At 39.3% G+C, this 16,920-nt stretch overlaps 3 protein-coding genes across 7 annotated transcripts; 2 read left to right on the top strand and 1 right to left on the bottom strand.

Moving 5' to 3' along the window:
• Positions 1–2,438: 2,438 nt before the first annotated feature.
• LOC106671897 (THAP domain-containing protein 7-like) lies at positions 2,439–3,938 on the top strand. The gene is made up of 2 exons (XM_014402865.2): positions 2,439–2,649; positions 3,447–3,938. Exons 1-2 carry the CDS (start codon positions 2,564–2,566, stop codon positions 3,859–3,861), a joined length of 501 nt encoding a protein of 166 aa, XP_014258351.1. The 5' UTR covers positions 2,439–2,563; the 3' UTR covers positions 3,862–3,938.
• Positions 3,939–4,064: 126 nt separating this feature from the next.
• LOC106671878 (gastrula zinc finger protein XlCGF57.1-like) lies at positions 4,065–8,759 on the bottom strand. Its single transcript, XM_024226709.1, has 2 exons — positions 7,794–8,759; positions 4,065–5,355 (listed from the first exon to the last, which is right to left on the bottom strand). Exons 1-2 carry the CDS (start codon positions 8,520–8,522, stop codon positions 4,078–4,080), a joined length of 2,007 nt encoding a protein of 668 aa, XP_024082477.1. The 5' UTR covers positions 8,523–8,759; the 3' UTR covers positions 4,065–4,077.
• Positions 8,760–10,441: 1,682 nt separating this feature from the next.
• On the top strand, positions 10,442–16,369 carry LOC106671947 (sodium channel protein Nach-like). 5 transcript variants are annotated; one of them, XM_024227589.1, is made up of 11 exons: positions 10,442–11,044; positions 11,344–11,526; positions 11,585–11,785; positions 13,383–13,685; positions 13,730–13,847; positions 13,925–14,036; positions 14,099–14,263; positions 14,345–14,398; positions 14,467–14,557; positions 15,797–15,885; positions 15,943–16,369. In XM_024227589.1, the coding sequence occupies exons 2-11, from the start codon at positions 11,354–11,356 to the stop codon at positions 16,245–16,247; spliced, it is 1,611 nt and encodes a 536-aa protein (XP_024083357.1). In that variant the 5' UTR covers positions 10,442–11,044; positions 11,344–11,353; the 3' UTR covers positions 16,248–16,369. The 5 variants fall into 5 exon arrangements, with proteins under 5 accessions (XP_024083357.1, XP_024083354.1, XP_014258444.1 ...); XM_024227586.1 differs by having other exon boundaries at positions 10,443–11,044; positions 13,730–13,862; XM_014402958.2 differs by having other exon boundaries at positions 10,445–11,044; positions 13,745–13,847.
• Positions 16,370–16,920: the final 551 nt, after the last annotated feature.

Here is a 16,920-nt window from a genome sequence, read left to right on the forward strand (position 1 = left end):
GATACCTCCCCAGAACATGATGGAGCCTCCACCAAAGGCGACGCGAGGAATAATATTGCACTGAGCAAATCTTTCTCCACTTCGTCTCCATGTCCGAGCACGACCATCTGGAGAATTAAGAGCGATTCTAACTTCGTCAGAAAATAAAACTCTCTTCCAGGCATCAAAACTCCAGTTGAGGTGATCCCGGGCAAATCGCAGCCTGGCTACTCGGTGGTCTCTGGTCAGTAGTGGCCCTGAAGCAACCCGTCTACTGCTCAAGCCAAACTCATTCAGCCTTCTTCGAACAGTGGGAGCCGAAATTGAGACATTCCTGGTGCTTTGAAGGAGGCTACTCATTTCCGAACTTGTCACCTGCCTCGTTCTGAGGGCATGTAAGCGCAAAAATCGGTCATCCCTCTCGGTCGTTGCTCTTGGACGTCCTTGTCCAGGCCTCCGTGTGTTGCTGCCAGTTTCATTGAACCGTTGGAGAGTTCTTCCGATGGTGGTATGGTGACATCCAATTATTCTTGCAACTTGTCGCTGGCTGTAGCCCTCCTCAAGAAGAGTCATCGCTCTGACGGCTTCACGCTCACTCAAATGTCTTATGGGCGCCATAAGTTCTAAATTAAAGTTTAAACTTCCAAAAGAAATGGTGTCTGTTAAGCAGATGCAGTGAAACTGAGGAATAAACCAGGAGGAAACTCTTGTGTATCTTACCAAATCCATTTCAAAGCGGATTAACACGATTGTAAACAATTCTTGTTTACTTTTGTGGGATTGTGAAGCATAAAAAAGAGAATAAACATGAAGAGATTTAGCTGGATTTCTCTAAAAAGAATTTCTGTTTAAAAATTAAGGTGGTGCGTTAATTTTGAGCAGGAGTTTATTATTATATAATTTTTGTTTAATTAATTTTGATAGCGTTTGTTTCTAAACGCACAATAATTGTGATTTGGGTGATTTGTTAACTATGCGAAGGTCTTGCCCTTTCGAATTAAAAAAAAAATAAATAACTATCGGTGATATTGTATATTCTAGATCTTATAATTTATCATATAAAATTGCATTTAAAAAATAAAAAATAGGCAATGATATTATATATTTAAAAACAAGAATAAAAATTATTTTATTGAAGAAAAAAATTATATTTCACGATTTACCTGATTTTTTTTTTTCTTTCCACCCCTTTTCATTCCAGTACAGTGCGAGGAAAAAAATAGGCGATGTGAAACATTTTGAAAATTGATATGATCCCCCCCCCAAATTAATCTTCTATACAATGAAACCCATATGGCGTCAAGGTTTAGTCGAATTCCGGTATCTCTTCAAATGTGTATCCCTGCCGGCCAGTGAAAGCATAGTACGCTATCCGGACATGGTATGCACCCGGGAGGAACATGAGGGCGCCAAGGATGAGTACGGGCCACATCCTGTCGGCGTACTGTAAAAATAAAATACATTTGAAACTAAAAAAATTTAAAATTGCAGAGGGGCCACCTTAACAATAGCCGTTTTTGTCTTCTTGATTGACGAATAATGATTTATTTTATTGGCTACTTAATTTTATTAATTACTATACTAATAGTAATTAATCTAATACTATACTAATTATTAATTAATTTTTATAGTAGAAATAATTTATGTGAAATTGGTTGATGGAAATTTAAAAACGTTACATTTAATGAAAGTTAAGTTACTGATGTCCATTCACCTTGATGTCCGCCAGGCCGCTTACGATGAGTACACCAAACACCAACAGGGAGAAGCCGACGGTTGTGAGGAGCGAAGCGAATGCAATCGCCTTCCATGGCACACTCGGCTTCCTTTCCTCAAACTGACCAAATTTTACAATCCCTTCTATTCTGATTTATATATCAGGACGCCCAGTATGTAAGTACCTGTCCGTCAACGTAGGAGTCGGATTCGTCACGCTCCAACTTCCTGTACTTCACTCGTTCATAAGTCATGGCTGGAAATTTTGAAAGAAAAAAAAAGGTTAAAAAAAACTTTGACTTGATGAATATGATCATTTTTAATAAACACTGTTGGACCAACTTAGCACAGGAAATGAGACACAATAGATTTAAAAAAAAAAGTATACCTGATCGACCGCCTTCGAATAAAGTTTCTTGCGATCATAGCAGCAGAAAGAATACAAATTTTATCAAGGCAAATAACAAACAAAAAAAAGAAAAAACAAGTACCTTTCAAGTTTGTTGTACCCTGATGAATTGATAAGCGTGAAGGTTGCAAACGGCCAGGTCAAAATTTTGTGATAAAACCCACAGCATTTAACAATTAAAAAACCTAATTTTCCCTAGGACTATTATTTAAAAAGAGTATAATTTAAAAAACGGAAATATGCCTAAAATAAAAAAGGCGAAATGTTGCGGGCCGAAAAAAAATCAGAAAGATTCGACTCGCCACCACTTTAACGTCCCGACGTCATAGAATTACAAGAAGGCTGTGATTCAACTGATTACCTCCTGCCCCTGTGACTTTTTCCTGCTTTTACTTTCTCTTTTTACAATTCAAAAAGAAACTTTTGTTGAATTTTGGTCGGAGGAAAAAGGTTACGGGGATGCCGGGCACTTGCTGCGCCGTGGCGATCTGCACTAATACGTGGTACGACGCTAAGAGGAAAAACATGGACATTTCCTTCCACAGGTCATATAATTTTAACAAATTCAGTTTTTTTTCGTAAATTTCGATTGTTTTTAAACTCACAAAAGTGCCGTTTGATAAAATAAATCTAAAGGTTCGAACCGTGTTCGCTCATTGTCCTACAAACATGACAGTCAATAATTAATTTTTTCTTATATGTCAGATACAGGTTCAATTTGTGTTGTAAAGCTGAAATAAAATTAGTTTGAATTCAATTTGTTGTGTTTTTATGTCGAGGTGGTCAATTCAATGGCCTTCGGGTGAACCGCAAGGCAGGGACATTCCGAAGCTCAGGGGCATATTGTCTTACGACATGAAAATATAATTTCCAGAAAGTTAAATTTTAAATGAAACCCAAAACATTAATTTATACATTTACAGATTTTCCTCTGCTCACATACTATCTTTACAAAATTTATTTTAAAAAACTTTATAACATAAAAATTATTGATTAAATTCAGACCGTAATATCAATGGCTGTGCAGTTCAGCTCACCTCTCTAGATCTTTTTACAGTACACCAAGCAATACCTATGATTTTTCTTTTCTTTCTTCTTAAATATTGTTTCTTAATGTTGAAAATTGACCATAAGGGGAAATTCAGCAACTATATTGAAAACTATATATGTATACATATAAAAAAGTATAATTTTGGATTAGGACCTTAAGAATAAAGTGAGAAACTGTTTTTGTTTTTGAACACTGTATTGAGTTTTATTATTTATAGTCAATTTGTTTGTACTTGTTTAGATTTTTTTTTTTTTAATACAAACAAAGAAATTTTTTTTCTTCGGATTTTAGGTTTCCGAAGGATCCAAGGCTCCGCGAGGTGTGGATGATGAGCTGCCGCAGAGCGGATGAATGGAAGGCCGACGGCTCTTACATCTGCTCGGAGCATTTCAAGGAAGCGTGCTTCGAACGCGACTTCCAGGCCGAGTTCATGGGTCAGAAGCGTCGTCGCAAGCTCACCAAGAATGCCATCCCTACCGAAAATCTGTCCCGCAAGAGGAAGCATGCCGTACCGCCTGAGCAGGTCCATGTTTCCATCGAGGATGCTTGTTACTCACAGTCCGACAATGATGAACCGTCCGACGAGACTGAGGCACTCAAGAGCGAGATCGCTCGTCTCAACGCCGCCCTCAGCGAAAAGGACGAATTGATATTCAGGCTAAAATCAAGAGTAAAACGACTTACAGAAATGATCCTAGATGAATAATTCATTAATTTAATTTTTAATTTAATTTTTTTAATAACTACAAATAAAAACACTTTTTTTATAAATTCAATCAAAGGGTGAGATTTTAAGCAAAATTAACTATGTTATAAAGATTTTAAAAATACAAAAATAGAAAATTTGCTTGAATATCTGCTTTTTCTTTCTTTTTCTTTTTTTAAATATATATATAAAACTTTTAAAATAAAAAGTAAAAATTCATTCGCAAAGTACAATATTGTGCGTCGACATGTGCCTCGTGAGCTGGGACTTGCGCGAGCACCTATAACTGCACGACGTACACGAAAAAGGTTTTTCACGAGTGTGTGTGAACATGTGACGCTTGAGGTGAGACTTGTGGTAGCAGGTGTAGTCGCAGACTGTGCACGCGTACGGCTTCTCGCCCGTGTGCGTCATCATGTGCCGCCTCAGGTCGTCCTGCCTCGCCGACCTATACTCGCAGAAGCTGCATGAGTACGGCTTCTCCCCTGTATGCGTCATCAGGTGTGTTTTGAGGTAGCTCTGCTGCGCGCACCTGTAATCGCAGTACGTACACGCGAATGGTTTCTCACCCGTATGGTTTGTCATGTGTCCCCTTAAATGTCCAAGGCGGGTGCACCTATAATCGCACAGGGTGCACGCGTACGGCTTCTCCCCTGTATGCGACATCATATGAGACTTGAGGTAGCTCTGGTTGTTGCATTTATAATCGCAGAAAGTGCACGCGAATGGTTTCTCGCCCGTGTGGTTCATCATGTGGCTTCTAAGATCCGCTGGTCGTGTTGTGCTGTATCCGCAGAGGCTGCAACAATGCGGTTTCTCCCCTGTATGTATCATCATGTGCGTCTTGAGGTAGCTTTTATGCGAGCTTCTGTATTCACAGTACGAGCACGAGTATGGCCTTTCCCCCGTATGGCTCATCATGTGATTTTTCAAAAGTCCCTGGCGTGTTGTCTTGTATTCACAGAGCGTGCAGGAGAACGGCTTCTCACCCGTGTGCATCATGACATGTGTCTTTAAATATCCGGGGTGGGAACATCGGTAGTCGCAGAATCCGCAAGCATACGGCTTCTCGCCGGTGTGAGTCATCATGTGCCTTTTCAGGTCGTTCTGGTATGTCGATCTGTAATCACAAAGCCGGCACGTGTACGGCTTCTCGCCCGAATGAACTGTCATATGCGAACGTAGGCTGTTCTGTTGGGCACAGCGAAAGTCGCAGAGGCCACATGTAAACGGCTTACCGCCTATGTGCGATAACATGTGTGATTTGAAAGTCGTCTTCTGGCTGCATTTGTAGTCGCACAGGCTGCACTCATATGCGAGCATGCCATTAGGCTTGTGGACGTCGGTTGGTCTGGGCTCCGCATCTGAACCGCCGCTCTCCTCGCACGACAACGGCTTAGACGGCGTCTCGGCGCTGCAGTGTGGCTCCATGGCGATCCCTTCTACATCCATCCGACGCCCTTCAAATCTACATCTACATCGCCATGGCCTTTTTCATCCACAAAAATCAAGTCGACTGTGAAAGCACCTGAAAAACAAACACAGCTTACAACCCTTTTCAAAACTCTATACCGTACGAATCAGAAAACCGAAACAAAAACAACATCGCACCAAAATGGCGTCCAGGCAAATAAGAAAAGCACAATATAAATTTAAAAGTTCAACATTAAACTTGATCAACCCTCGAAACTCCTCAACGATAAGAATAAACATCCTTATCTCTACCAAGTCTTCAACAAAGTTCACCCTTGTTCAAATAAGGTAAAAACATGAGAAAGTACTATCAAAACAGATTACTTTCTTTGAAAATATACTAATTCAACTCTAGTCCAGGACAAAAAGATAAGACATTTAGCTTTAAAAATTAAAATAAATATTTTTTTATCTACCCTGGATCCATGGGTTTGTCCTTTTGATCGTCCTATCCGATCCGGCTTGAATAAGTGGAAAATAATATGTAAAAAAAACTCATAAAACAAAAATACCCCTTCAGCCAGTCCAAAAGGACAAAATAACTACAAAACAAAGTTGACAGGGAGGTTACGTGTAAGGTTATGAAAAGTTGAAAACAAAAAAAAATCCTTGATATCAACCGAGGAAAGCATTTTCACGTATTTCTTCCTGTTTCCCTCTCCGCCACCGAGGTAAAACGATAAAAATAAAAACATAAAACTATTTTCCGAAAAAAAGGAAACCCTGGGAGAAACTCGGCAAAGGCTGACGGTCATAACCTGGCCGGTCGAAACCTCCACCGACTCATGTCACATCTTGAGTTGTCAGAACATTATAGATTATTTTAATTAATTAATTCATAAGAAAATATTTGAATATTGTTAAGAAAATTAAATAAAAAATTAATGAGATAGTTTCTTTTTAAGATTAGAACTAAGAAAACCCAAATAAACAGTTATTGGACTTGACACAAGGCTCTTCTTTGATTACTTTTAATTTACTAACAAATTTAAGCTCTTTGCTAAATTTACAACACAGGAAACTTACAAGGAACTGGATTTTTATGAAATAACCAAAAACTGAAAAAAATAAATAGGATGAAATCATAAAGGAAGCAACTTGACAATAGTCACTTCCTTGGTTTATTAGGGTTTTATTGAAATGTCTAAGGTTTATTGCTAAATTTATTGACCTCAATATTTCAGACATAGCTGGTTTATAAGAGTCAAAGTCAGAAGACGTCAAAGAAATGGTCCAATTGGCAAAATGAATAAAAAAGCTCAATTTTTCTAAGAATAATTCGACAATTACTTCTTTGATTTATTAGAGTTTTATTTGAAATTACTGTCAGATTTATTGATCCCAATATTTCATACATAGCAGCTTTATAAGTGCCAAAGGAAGAAGACCCAAAGAAATGGTCAAATTGACCAAAAATATCTCAATATTTCAAATAATAATTTGGCAAAAGTTACTTCCTTGCGTTATTGTCGGTATATTGAAAACATTGATAACTTTAGGGTTTATTACCAAATTTATTACCATGAAGACTTCAAAAATAACTGTTTTTAAGAGACAAAATGAAAAAATCCAAAGATATAGCCTGGTTTGGGAAAAAAGCCAAAAATTCAAAGCAATAAATTAACAATCACAATTGCAACTGTTTTTCAGAGATTTATTGAAAACTTTAGCATTTCCTGGCGTATTTATTGCCTAGATAATTAAAAAAATAACTGTTTTATGGATGTTCAAGAAAGAAAACAAATCAAGAAAAAAATTGACCAAAAAACCAAAGATATATCAGTCACAGTCATTTCCTTCGTTGATTGGGGTTTTATTGTAAACTTTACGGTTTACTGCCTATAAAACTTGAGACATAACTACTTTATATTTCAATTATAGAAAACCAAAGAAATGTTCCAACTGGCTTGAAACAGCCATAAAAACGAAGAAATAATCTGACAAATCCATTTATATGATTAGTAAAACGGGACCAAGTCCCGGACCTTTTAGGGATGGGGTACGAGTCTACCCAGGCATTTAACCCCTCGGGTCTTGATCGCCCACCCTGCATAATATATATATATATATATATATGATTAGTAAAAGGTTTATTGAAAACTTAAGAATTTGTTACATAATTTGCTGAACTCAAAACCTTGGAAAAACTTTTTTTTAAAGAATCAAACAAAAAAGCTCTAAAAAATAGTCAAATATGCATTGAAATTGCAAATCCATACGGAATAACCTGACAATATTATCTTTTTAGTTAATATTTCCTGGAAACTTTAGTGTTTATTGCTTAGAAAAGTTAAAAAATAAGTTTTTTTGGAATCGAAGAAAGCTAATGTGTGAGTAATAACTCAACAATCTTTATTTCCTAGGTCACTGATAGATTTATAAGAGTTATTTAAATAATAAAATTGTGTATTAATATAAAAAATACAATTTGATAAAATATAAATATATAGTGTTTATCAAAGGTTTGTCTTCTTTGTGCAGCTTTTCATGTGCCTTTTGAGCCTGCTTGGTACGCTGCACCTGTACGGGCAGAACGAGCACGAATATGGCTTTTCACCTGTGTGCGTCATCATGTGCTTTCTTAGGTCGCTCTGCCTCGGGCACTTGTAGTCGCACAGGTCACAAGCGTATGGTTTCTCCCCTGTGTGTACGATCATGTGCATCCTGAGCGAGCTCTGCTGCGAGCACCTGTAGTCGCAGAGGCCGCAAGAGTATGGCTTCTCGCCCGTGTGCGTGAGCAGGTGGACTTTGAGGTTGTAGTGCTGCGAACACTTGTAGTCACAGTGTGTGCACTCGAATGGCTTCTCGCCCATGTGGACCATCATGTGACGCTTGAGGTGGCTCTGCTGCGAACACCTGTAATCGCAAAGGCTACATGAGATCTGCTTCTCGCCAGTGTGGATGACGCTGTGCCTTCTCAGGTCGCCCTGGCTCGAGCAACGGTAGTCACACAAGTCGCAGCTGTATGGCTTCTCGCCTGTATGGCTCATCATGTGCTTCTTCAAGTGGCTCTTCAGCGTGCACCTGTAACTGCAGAGCGTGCACGCAAATGGCCTCTCACCCGTGTGCGTGCGGATGTGCGCTGTCAGCGACCACTTGCTCTTGCTCTTGAAATCGCATTCTGGGCAGGGGAGTAGCTTCGCCTTGGAATTTTTCTTCTCAACGCTCCCACCGCTCTCAGGCTCCATCACGGACGACAAACACACAAATACTAAATTATCAACTATAAAAATCAACTATAAAACATTAAAAAAACGACAAAAACACATCCCGCGAACATAAGAAAACAAAATACAAGTAAAATTGACAGCAGGAAGGTTACGAAATTCCAAGACTGTTATCCTATGACCTCTTATCACTCTTATCAAAAACATAACAACATAAACAAAATATCCACCTAAAAACAAACTATTTCTTCATAAATTTAAAGATAAATTAAATAAAAATCTATTTCACAAGTTTCCCATGCGATATAATGACTTACAAACGGAAAAGTTTCCGATAAAAATCTTTCAACCACCATGGGTGTGAAGGACGTATGATTGAGGCTCATGGTTTCTATCTTTAGATGATCAGTCTCTTTGAGTTTTTCTTTTGTGTAACACTTAAATACATTTATTACTGCAATATTCTGGATGGTTTGGTATACAATAAATTATAAAATTTCCAATAAAACCCTAATAATCCAAGGAAGTGAATATCGTCATAATACGTTAGAGTTTTTGTTGCTTTTTTTGCCAATTGGACCATTTCTTTGGGTTTTCTTTAATTGACACCTATAAAGCAGTTACTTCTCAAGTTTTGTAGGCAAAAAACCGTAGTTTCCAATAAAAGCTTAGTAATCCAACGAAGTAACTATCGTCACGATATGTCTAAATTTTTGGCTATTTTTTGGCCAATTGGACCATTTCTTTGGGTTTTCTTTAATTGACACATATAAAGCAGTTACTTCTCAAGTTTTGTAGGCAAAAAACCGTAAAGTTTCTAATAAAACCCTAATAATCCAAGAAAATGATTATCAAGATGTCTTTTTTTCTTTTTGTTATGGTTTTAAAAGTTTCTTTGAGATTTCTTTAATTGTCCCATAAAAATTACTTATTTTCGAAATTATTTGCTTAAATATTATGCTAGACAATGCCTAAAGATTTGTAGGCAATAAACCTTAAAGTTTCCAATAAAGCGTGAAAAAACATGGCTTATAATAGTTATATTTTTAGAAATGTTTGACGATTCTTTTGGGCTTTCTTTCATTGACACTTATAAACCAATTATGCCTAAAATTTTGTAGGCAATAAACCCTAACGTATCCAAGAAATGTGCAATGAACCAAGGAAGTGATTATTGTTGAAATATTTTTTGGCAATTTGGATATTTTTGGCTAATTTAACCTTTTCTTTGTGTTTTGTCATAATTTACTTATAAAAATCACTTATTTTTCGAAATTTTCTGCGTAATAATTATGCTACGAAATGCTAGTTTCCAATAAAACAATGTGGAAATGGCTTATAATAGTTATATTTTTGGATTTTGCCTTCTTTTTTTTTTGGCAACTTTGCCGATTCTTTTGGGTTTTGTAACTTATAAAGCAGTTATGCCTAAAGTTTTGTAGGGAATAAACCCTAAAGTGTACAAGGAAACTGCAACAAACGAAGGAAGTGACTATTGTCAAATTATTCTATTTAAACTTGAGTTTTTTAGGCCGATTTAACAATTTCTTTGGGTTTTATTTGACTATTCAAAAGGAGTTATTTTTTACGTTTTCTAGGCACTAAATTATGCGACAAACCCTAATAGACTCTAATAAACCAAGGTTGTCCCTATTGTCGTACCATTTTTTTGAAAATTTGGATAATTTTGGCCGATCTGATCATTTCTTGTATTTTCATTTTTTGGCCCTTACAAATCAGTTATGCCTGAAGTGTTGAAATTAATAAATTAAGCGACATAAGTTTCCCATTAAACGCTAATAACCCAAGAAAGAGACAATGGTCGAATTAATTCTTTAAAAATTGAACTATTTTTGACCAAAGTGACCACATTTCTTTGGATTTCATTCTATGTAAAATAGAAATTAGTAATTTTGGAAGTCTTCAGAGAAATAAATTGATTAACAAACACAAAAGTTTTCAATAAATCCTTCGAAAACAAAGGACGTGACTAATGTCGAATTATTTCTTTGATAATTTGGATATTTTTGACCATTTCTTTAGGTTTTCTTCGTTTGACACTTATAAAACAATTTTGCTTGAACTTTTGTGGTCAAAGAATTACGCACTACACCTTAAAGTTTTCAATAAAACCTTAATATACCGAGGAAATAATGTATTAGGTAACTTGAGTTTTTCCCCTTTTTTAACGTCCATTTGTCTATTAATTTTAATTTTTTTTGTTTAACACTTAAAAAACACTTCGTGGTAACTTTTGTTCACGATTGAAAGTTATTTTTTTTCCGCGTTGTGCAATTTTCTTTTTCCTACCTAATGCTCACATTTCCCCGATATTCCTCAGGTCCGAAACCGTTCAAATTTTGAATAAACAATATATTTACAAATCAGTCCGGCGATTGTTCCGGACACGCCAATATAAATCGACCAAATCATCACTGATCACGATAATCAAACGAGATATCACCCTAGTGTAATAGCTTCGTGTCACGTAAGGGTGTGTGCAGTTTAAAAAAAAATCTATTCCCCTGCATCGCTCTGTAAAGGTAACAGCTTGCAATGAATTTGTAATTAATTTATTAAATTATTATACTGTATGATTGTGGCATAAGTAAGACGAGAATGTATGCTTGAGCATTAATAATAAAACGGCACAGAAGTGTATAATTGTTAATTGTTCTTTTTAATATTTCATCACCTTTTAGCTGTTAATATTTCTTTTTTTTATTATTGATAATTGATTGGTATTGATTGGTACACTGCAAGTTTGAATCAGTCAACTTGTAGTCTGTTTCTTGTTATCTGTGTTCTTGATAAACTGTTTTCCGACATTTTCACTTTTCAGTTTGTTTTGAATGAATTGTGTCACCCATTTTAACGAGATGCCAGATGAAATGAGAAAGCAACCTTATAAAAAGCACCAGCTTCTCGAGACGTCCCTGAAGCACCAGACGACAGAGTTCTTCGCCAACTCGACACTCCACGGTGTCCGTTTCATCGCGGAGAAGGGTCGCCCGGCGTACGAGAGGTGCGCGTTGCATGACAAAAAAAGAACGTCGATTTAATTTTTCGACTTTCCCCCACAGGCTCATGTGGTTCATATTCGTCGCAATCGGGGCGATAGTCACGCTGATCATCATCGTCTCTCTTTGGGACAAGTTCCAGACGAACCCGACCATCACAGGCCTGGACACGGACTTTCACAACTGGGACGTACCTTTCCCCGGCATATCCCTGTGCCCGACCAACCCCGTGAGCCGGGAACGGGTCGCAGAACTCGCCAAAGCGTAAGTCCTGATCGCCAGTTTCTAAATATAAAGCCCCCACATACAATTATGGGAATGTGACCACTGGGACAACCATGGCAAACCAACACTAACCATCTTTAGCCGTTAGATTAATGATCGTCGGTTGTGGGAGGATGAATAGGGATGGCTAATTAGAGGTTGGTTGGTTATAATAGTAAGATGGTTGGCTGTGAACCTACAGCGGTCCGGTGGTACACCGATGCTCTTCACATGAGGTGAGAAATAGGGAAAATAAAAAAGACCATCCCTAAAAAAGATTCAGTGTGGTTCAATCGTTTGTCCTATTTGGCTATAAGGGGCTATCCAAGGTACCAATGTTCAAGATCCCGTCAAAATTAATGTAAATAGTCTTCATGTTTATTTTTGTATAATAGTTTGTAAACACACAACGTGAACATGTTCCCTGGAATAATTTAGGGACTGGGAGGAACTTACTGGAAGAACACGCCACACTACACTATTGATCCGCAGCTTGGAGAGGCTCGCCCATTGGGGGAGCTATATGGTGGCCACCGACAGTTACCATGGTACCCGCTATGTGCCACTACTGGGTGTAGAATGGTCTCGCCATCCACTCTGCAGCGAATCACAACAGAGCCAGTGCCTATATAAGCAGGGGCACTGCCCCAATGGCTTCAGAGTCATCTCCCCAACGAGATCTCACTTCACACCTCGAGACTCGTCTCCCCGACAAGGTCTCACTTCACACCTCCAGTCTCGTCTCCCCGACGAGTTCTCACTAATCACTAATGGAGAACCGACGACGATGGCAAGGGTACTCCCAGCATTAGTCTCCAACTCGCCTTCTCAACACAGCCGACAAGGCTACTGGCCAGCCTCTGCACTTGGCTACCTGCTGTACCAGGGTCCCTTCAACCGCTGTAGAGTCAACCTACTCACGGCCCCTGACCTCAGCCAACGGCACACACACTCGGTCCCGGCCACATTCTTGTTCATTTGTCATTGTCGGTTCCTGATTGCCTCATCAACCTACTATCACTAACTATCCATCCCGACGAGCCATTATTATCTTAGTAACACTAAAGGTCCTCTCCAACTGTTACTGAACCATCCATTCCAACCATTCATCAAAACGGACCATCTTTAGCCTACTAACCCCAACCATCCTATCAACTAACATTAAGTGACCATCATAACTATTACTAACCGTTCAACTCAACGAACCATCATTTATCTTCTCTTAGGTAACTCTCCACCCCGACTATCACAAACCAGCCATCCATACTATTCATCCCACTTATCGATCCCAATAAACACTGTCATTTGCCCAGTCTAGCCCAACGAACCATTATTAAACTACTATCACTATTCATCTATCATAACGAACCATCATTATCCTAAGATTTTTAAACCATCCATCTCTTATCATCAATCGCAACCTATCACCTCGACCTACTCTATCGAAAACAGGCGATTTCTAACCACTCTAATCAGCTGGACGGTTCTGACAGTCAGATGGTTAGTTAGTTAAGGAATGGGAGAGCCTAGGGATTACGTTACAAATTGGCGCCTTATCCACCCCCTGTCCACGGATGAACATTTCCTTCCTCCTCAGGAAATGGGGCGAGTCCGCTTCCGAGGAGAAGCTCCACCTGTACGAGTCCTTCATCAAGACCGTCGGCAACTTCTCGTACCGCAACTTCCCCGAGATCGTTGGCTACAAGGACAAGGCGGATCTGGATCAGGGAGGCTTCAGGCAGCTCTTATACAAGATCGTCTACCCTTGCGAAGAGCTCATGTTCGACTGCGAGTGGAAAGGCGAACCGATCGGCTGCTGTGACGTCTTCAAGCCGACATTCACGGAAAACGGATTCTGCTACTCTTTCAACACAAAGAACGCAGAGATCGACTGGCCAGGGTAACAGTCAAACAATAAAGTACAAATAACAAATATAAAGACAGTTTCTGTCAGTACAGAAGGCCTGAAGGCATCGAACCAAACGAAAAATTCAAAGTGAAGGAGATTTACGAAACAGACTCCAAATGGTCTCTAATGTTCAACGCTGAAAACATATCATCAGTGATCTCCTATAACGTATCAATCTAGTCATCATTGTTTTTGCTACTGAAAGCATTTAAACTTTTTTTTTTTTTAAGATATACATACACGACTCAGAGGAGCTACCGAGCGCCGAGATGGCACCGCAGCACATCTGGGTCAAGACAACCAACAAGATATACTTCGCGGCCCGGATGACGTACACGACGAGTAAGCCCTGTGAATTCCCTCCTCCCCACTTTTACAAACTGTGAGCTTTCTTCTCATTCAAGACGACACGCGCCAGCTGACCGCCAAGCAGAGGAAGTGCATATTCAAGGACGAGGTGAACCTCCGCACCTACCCCGAGTACTCGTACTGGGCCTGCATGACCGACTGCAGGATGAGGTACTCGATGGAGAAATGTTCGTGCGTGCCTTTCTTCTACCACAAAGTCGGTGAGTGGTCGCACTATGTTGAAAGGTATACGCGCTATCTTGAACGCTTCAAATCTTAAAACTACGATATTTTTCCTCCAGATGGCTTCCCTTACTGCAAGCTCGATGGGCTTATCTGTTTATCCCAACACATAGGTATTGAGTGTTAGTTCTAAGCTCGAACTTTATTTAGAAATTGAGCTTTTTTTCTTTTTCCTTTAAAGAAACTATGAAGAAGGGGCTTAACTGCCCATGTGAGCTAGGATGCGACAACACTGTCTACGAGGTGGAAAAGCTAAATGATGCGCAGATGGGGTAACCAAATATCCATCACTATGTTTCATATTCCATTAAAATATCATTTCCATCTATCTACCTCCACCTGTACCTATGTATATCTCAGGCCCAATTTGCACCTATGTATATAAAACTCAGTTCTTAAAACAGTATTCTTAAAACTTCACATTTACCTACGATCATCTCAGTATTCAATCGACCTATACTTGTACCTAAGTCTATCACTTAATGTGCTCAAACCTGGACCTATGCCCATCTCACGTCCTATCTACCTTCACTTACCTGTACCTAAGTCCATCTCAGTGCCCAATCTACTTGTACCTGTACTTATGTATTTAAAACTCAGTACCTCTACATTTAGTTATGTCCACCTCAGGGTTTAATCTAATTCTACCTGCACAAATCTATATCCACCTCAGTGTCAAATTTACCTGTAACTATAACAATCGCAATATCCAATCTGTGCCTATGTCCATCTCAGGTCCAATCCACCTTTACCTACCTGTACCTATATCCACGTCTGTGTCCAATGTACCTCCACCTGTATTATCTACGTATTATCTATGGACCTATGTCCACCTTCACTTATGTGTATCTACGTCCAACATAAAATCGAAATCTATCCCCATTTCTCAGTCCATCTCAGTGTCCTATCTTTTTCCACCGCTACCTATGTTCATTACAATGTCTATCTACCTTAACCAGTACCTCCATCCAACTCAGTATGCATACCTCCACGCTTACCAACGTTCATGTGAGTGCCCAATTTACTCCCACCTGTTGTATATAAAACTCAGTGTCCTTATCTTTCACTTTTACCTATGCACAAGGTCCACAGAGTCCAAATCACCTCCACATGTACCTATGTCTGTCGCCCGATTTACTCTCACGTGAATCTAGGATAATCTCAGTGTCAAATCCACATCCCTAACCATCCCCACCTGTACCTATGTCCAGCACCCGTCCTACACCTACCTGGACCTATGCCTATCTCAGGTCCAATCTACCTTCATCTACTTTTACATATGTCCATCTCAGTGTTCAATCTACCCTACCATATTCCAATCTACTCTCACTGGACCTATATTCATCTAGGGGTCCAATGTACATTCATCTGTACCTATTCTATTAACCTATTGATCCCCACCTCTACCTACGTGCATCACAGCCCAATCTTACCCCCACCTGCACTTACATCCATCTTAGTGTCATCTATGTTTTTGAGTATTTGATGTTGTTTTTCGACGTGGAACACAGGGAAGAGGACGAACTCGAGATAGGATTCGTATCCTGGCCTATGATAAGATACAAAAGGGAAGTGCTGTTCGGCTGGGTTGACCTACTGGGTGAGTCATACAACATTTCAACTTCGGAAATACATAACAGTAAATTCATGTCCACAGTGTCCTTCGGTGGCATAGCGGGACTCTTTCTCGGCTTTTCCCTCCTCTCGGGTGTCGAGATAGTCTACTACTTCACGCTGAGGGCGGCGTGCATGGTTTACAGGGACGGGGAACGGCTCTCCATGCTGAGGGCGGAGGAGGCGGAAATGCCGAAGCCCGAGATCGACCTGAGCCTCAAGCCCAAATGGGGTAAGGACAAAGCGAGACAGGACGAGAAGTTTGTCGCCAAGGTGATGAACGGCGCGAGATCCAGGGGGAAAGTGGCGCCCAAGGAACACAGGACCAGCATACCGTTTCTCAACTGAAAGGATTCGACGGATCTTACTGATATATATGCATTACACTTTGGGTTGCTTTAAATATATACATACATATATAAAGACGCACATTCCACATAATTATGTTCAATAACAAATAAAAACTGTTTAAAAGAAATTACTAACAAGTTTCTTCATTTGTTTGCTCCTGAAGAGTTACTAAGAGGTTACTTTTACTGCATTTTTGCTCTCACTGCATCACAGAGAGGTTTCTTTATTATTTTGCCCCTGATGCATGACTGAGAGAGAGAGGTTTCTTTGTTCGTTTGGCTCCTGATCCATCACTGAGAGGTTTCTTTATTCATTTAATCCTGATGTATTACTAAGAGGTCACAATCACTGGTTTTTGCTCTCAATGCATCACTGAGAGGTTTCTATATTCGTTTGCTCTTGATGCATCACTGTGAGGTTTCTTTATTGGTTTGCTCCTGATGCATGACTGAGAAAGAGGTTTCTTTGTTCGTTTGGTTCCTGATGCATCACTGAGAGGTTTCTTTATTCATTTGCTCCTGATGCATTACTGAGAGGTTACTATCACTGGTTTTTGCTCTCAAAGCAGCACTGAGAGGTTATTTTATTCGTCTGCTCCTGATGCATCACTGAAAGGTTACTTAAGCTAAATTTAAGTGGTCCAGATATTTTAAAGGTTTGTTATACATTT

This window comes from Cimex lectularius, unplaced genomic scaffold (assembly GCF_000648675.2).
Source record: "Cimex lectularius strain Harlan isolate CLEC.00 unplaced genomic scaffold, Clec_2.1 scaffold14, whole genome shotgun sequence".
NCBI lineage: Eukaryota > Metazoa > Arthropoda > Insecta > Hemiptera > Cimicidae > Cimex > Cimex lectularius.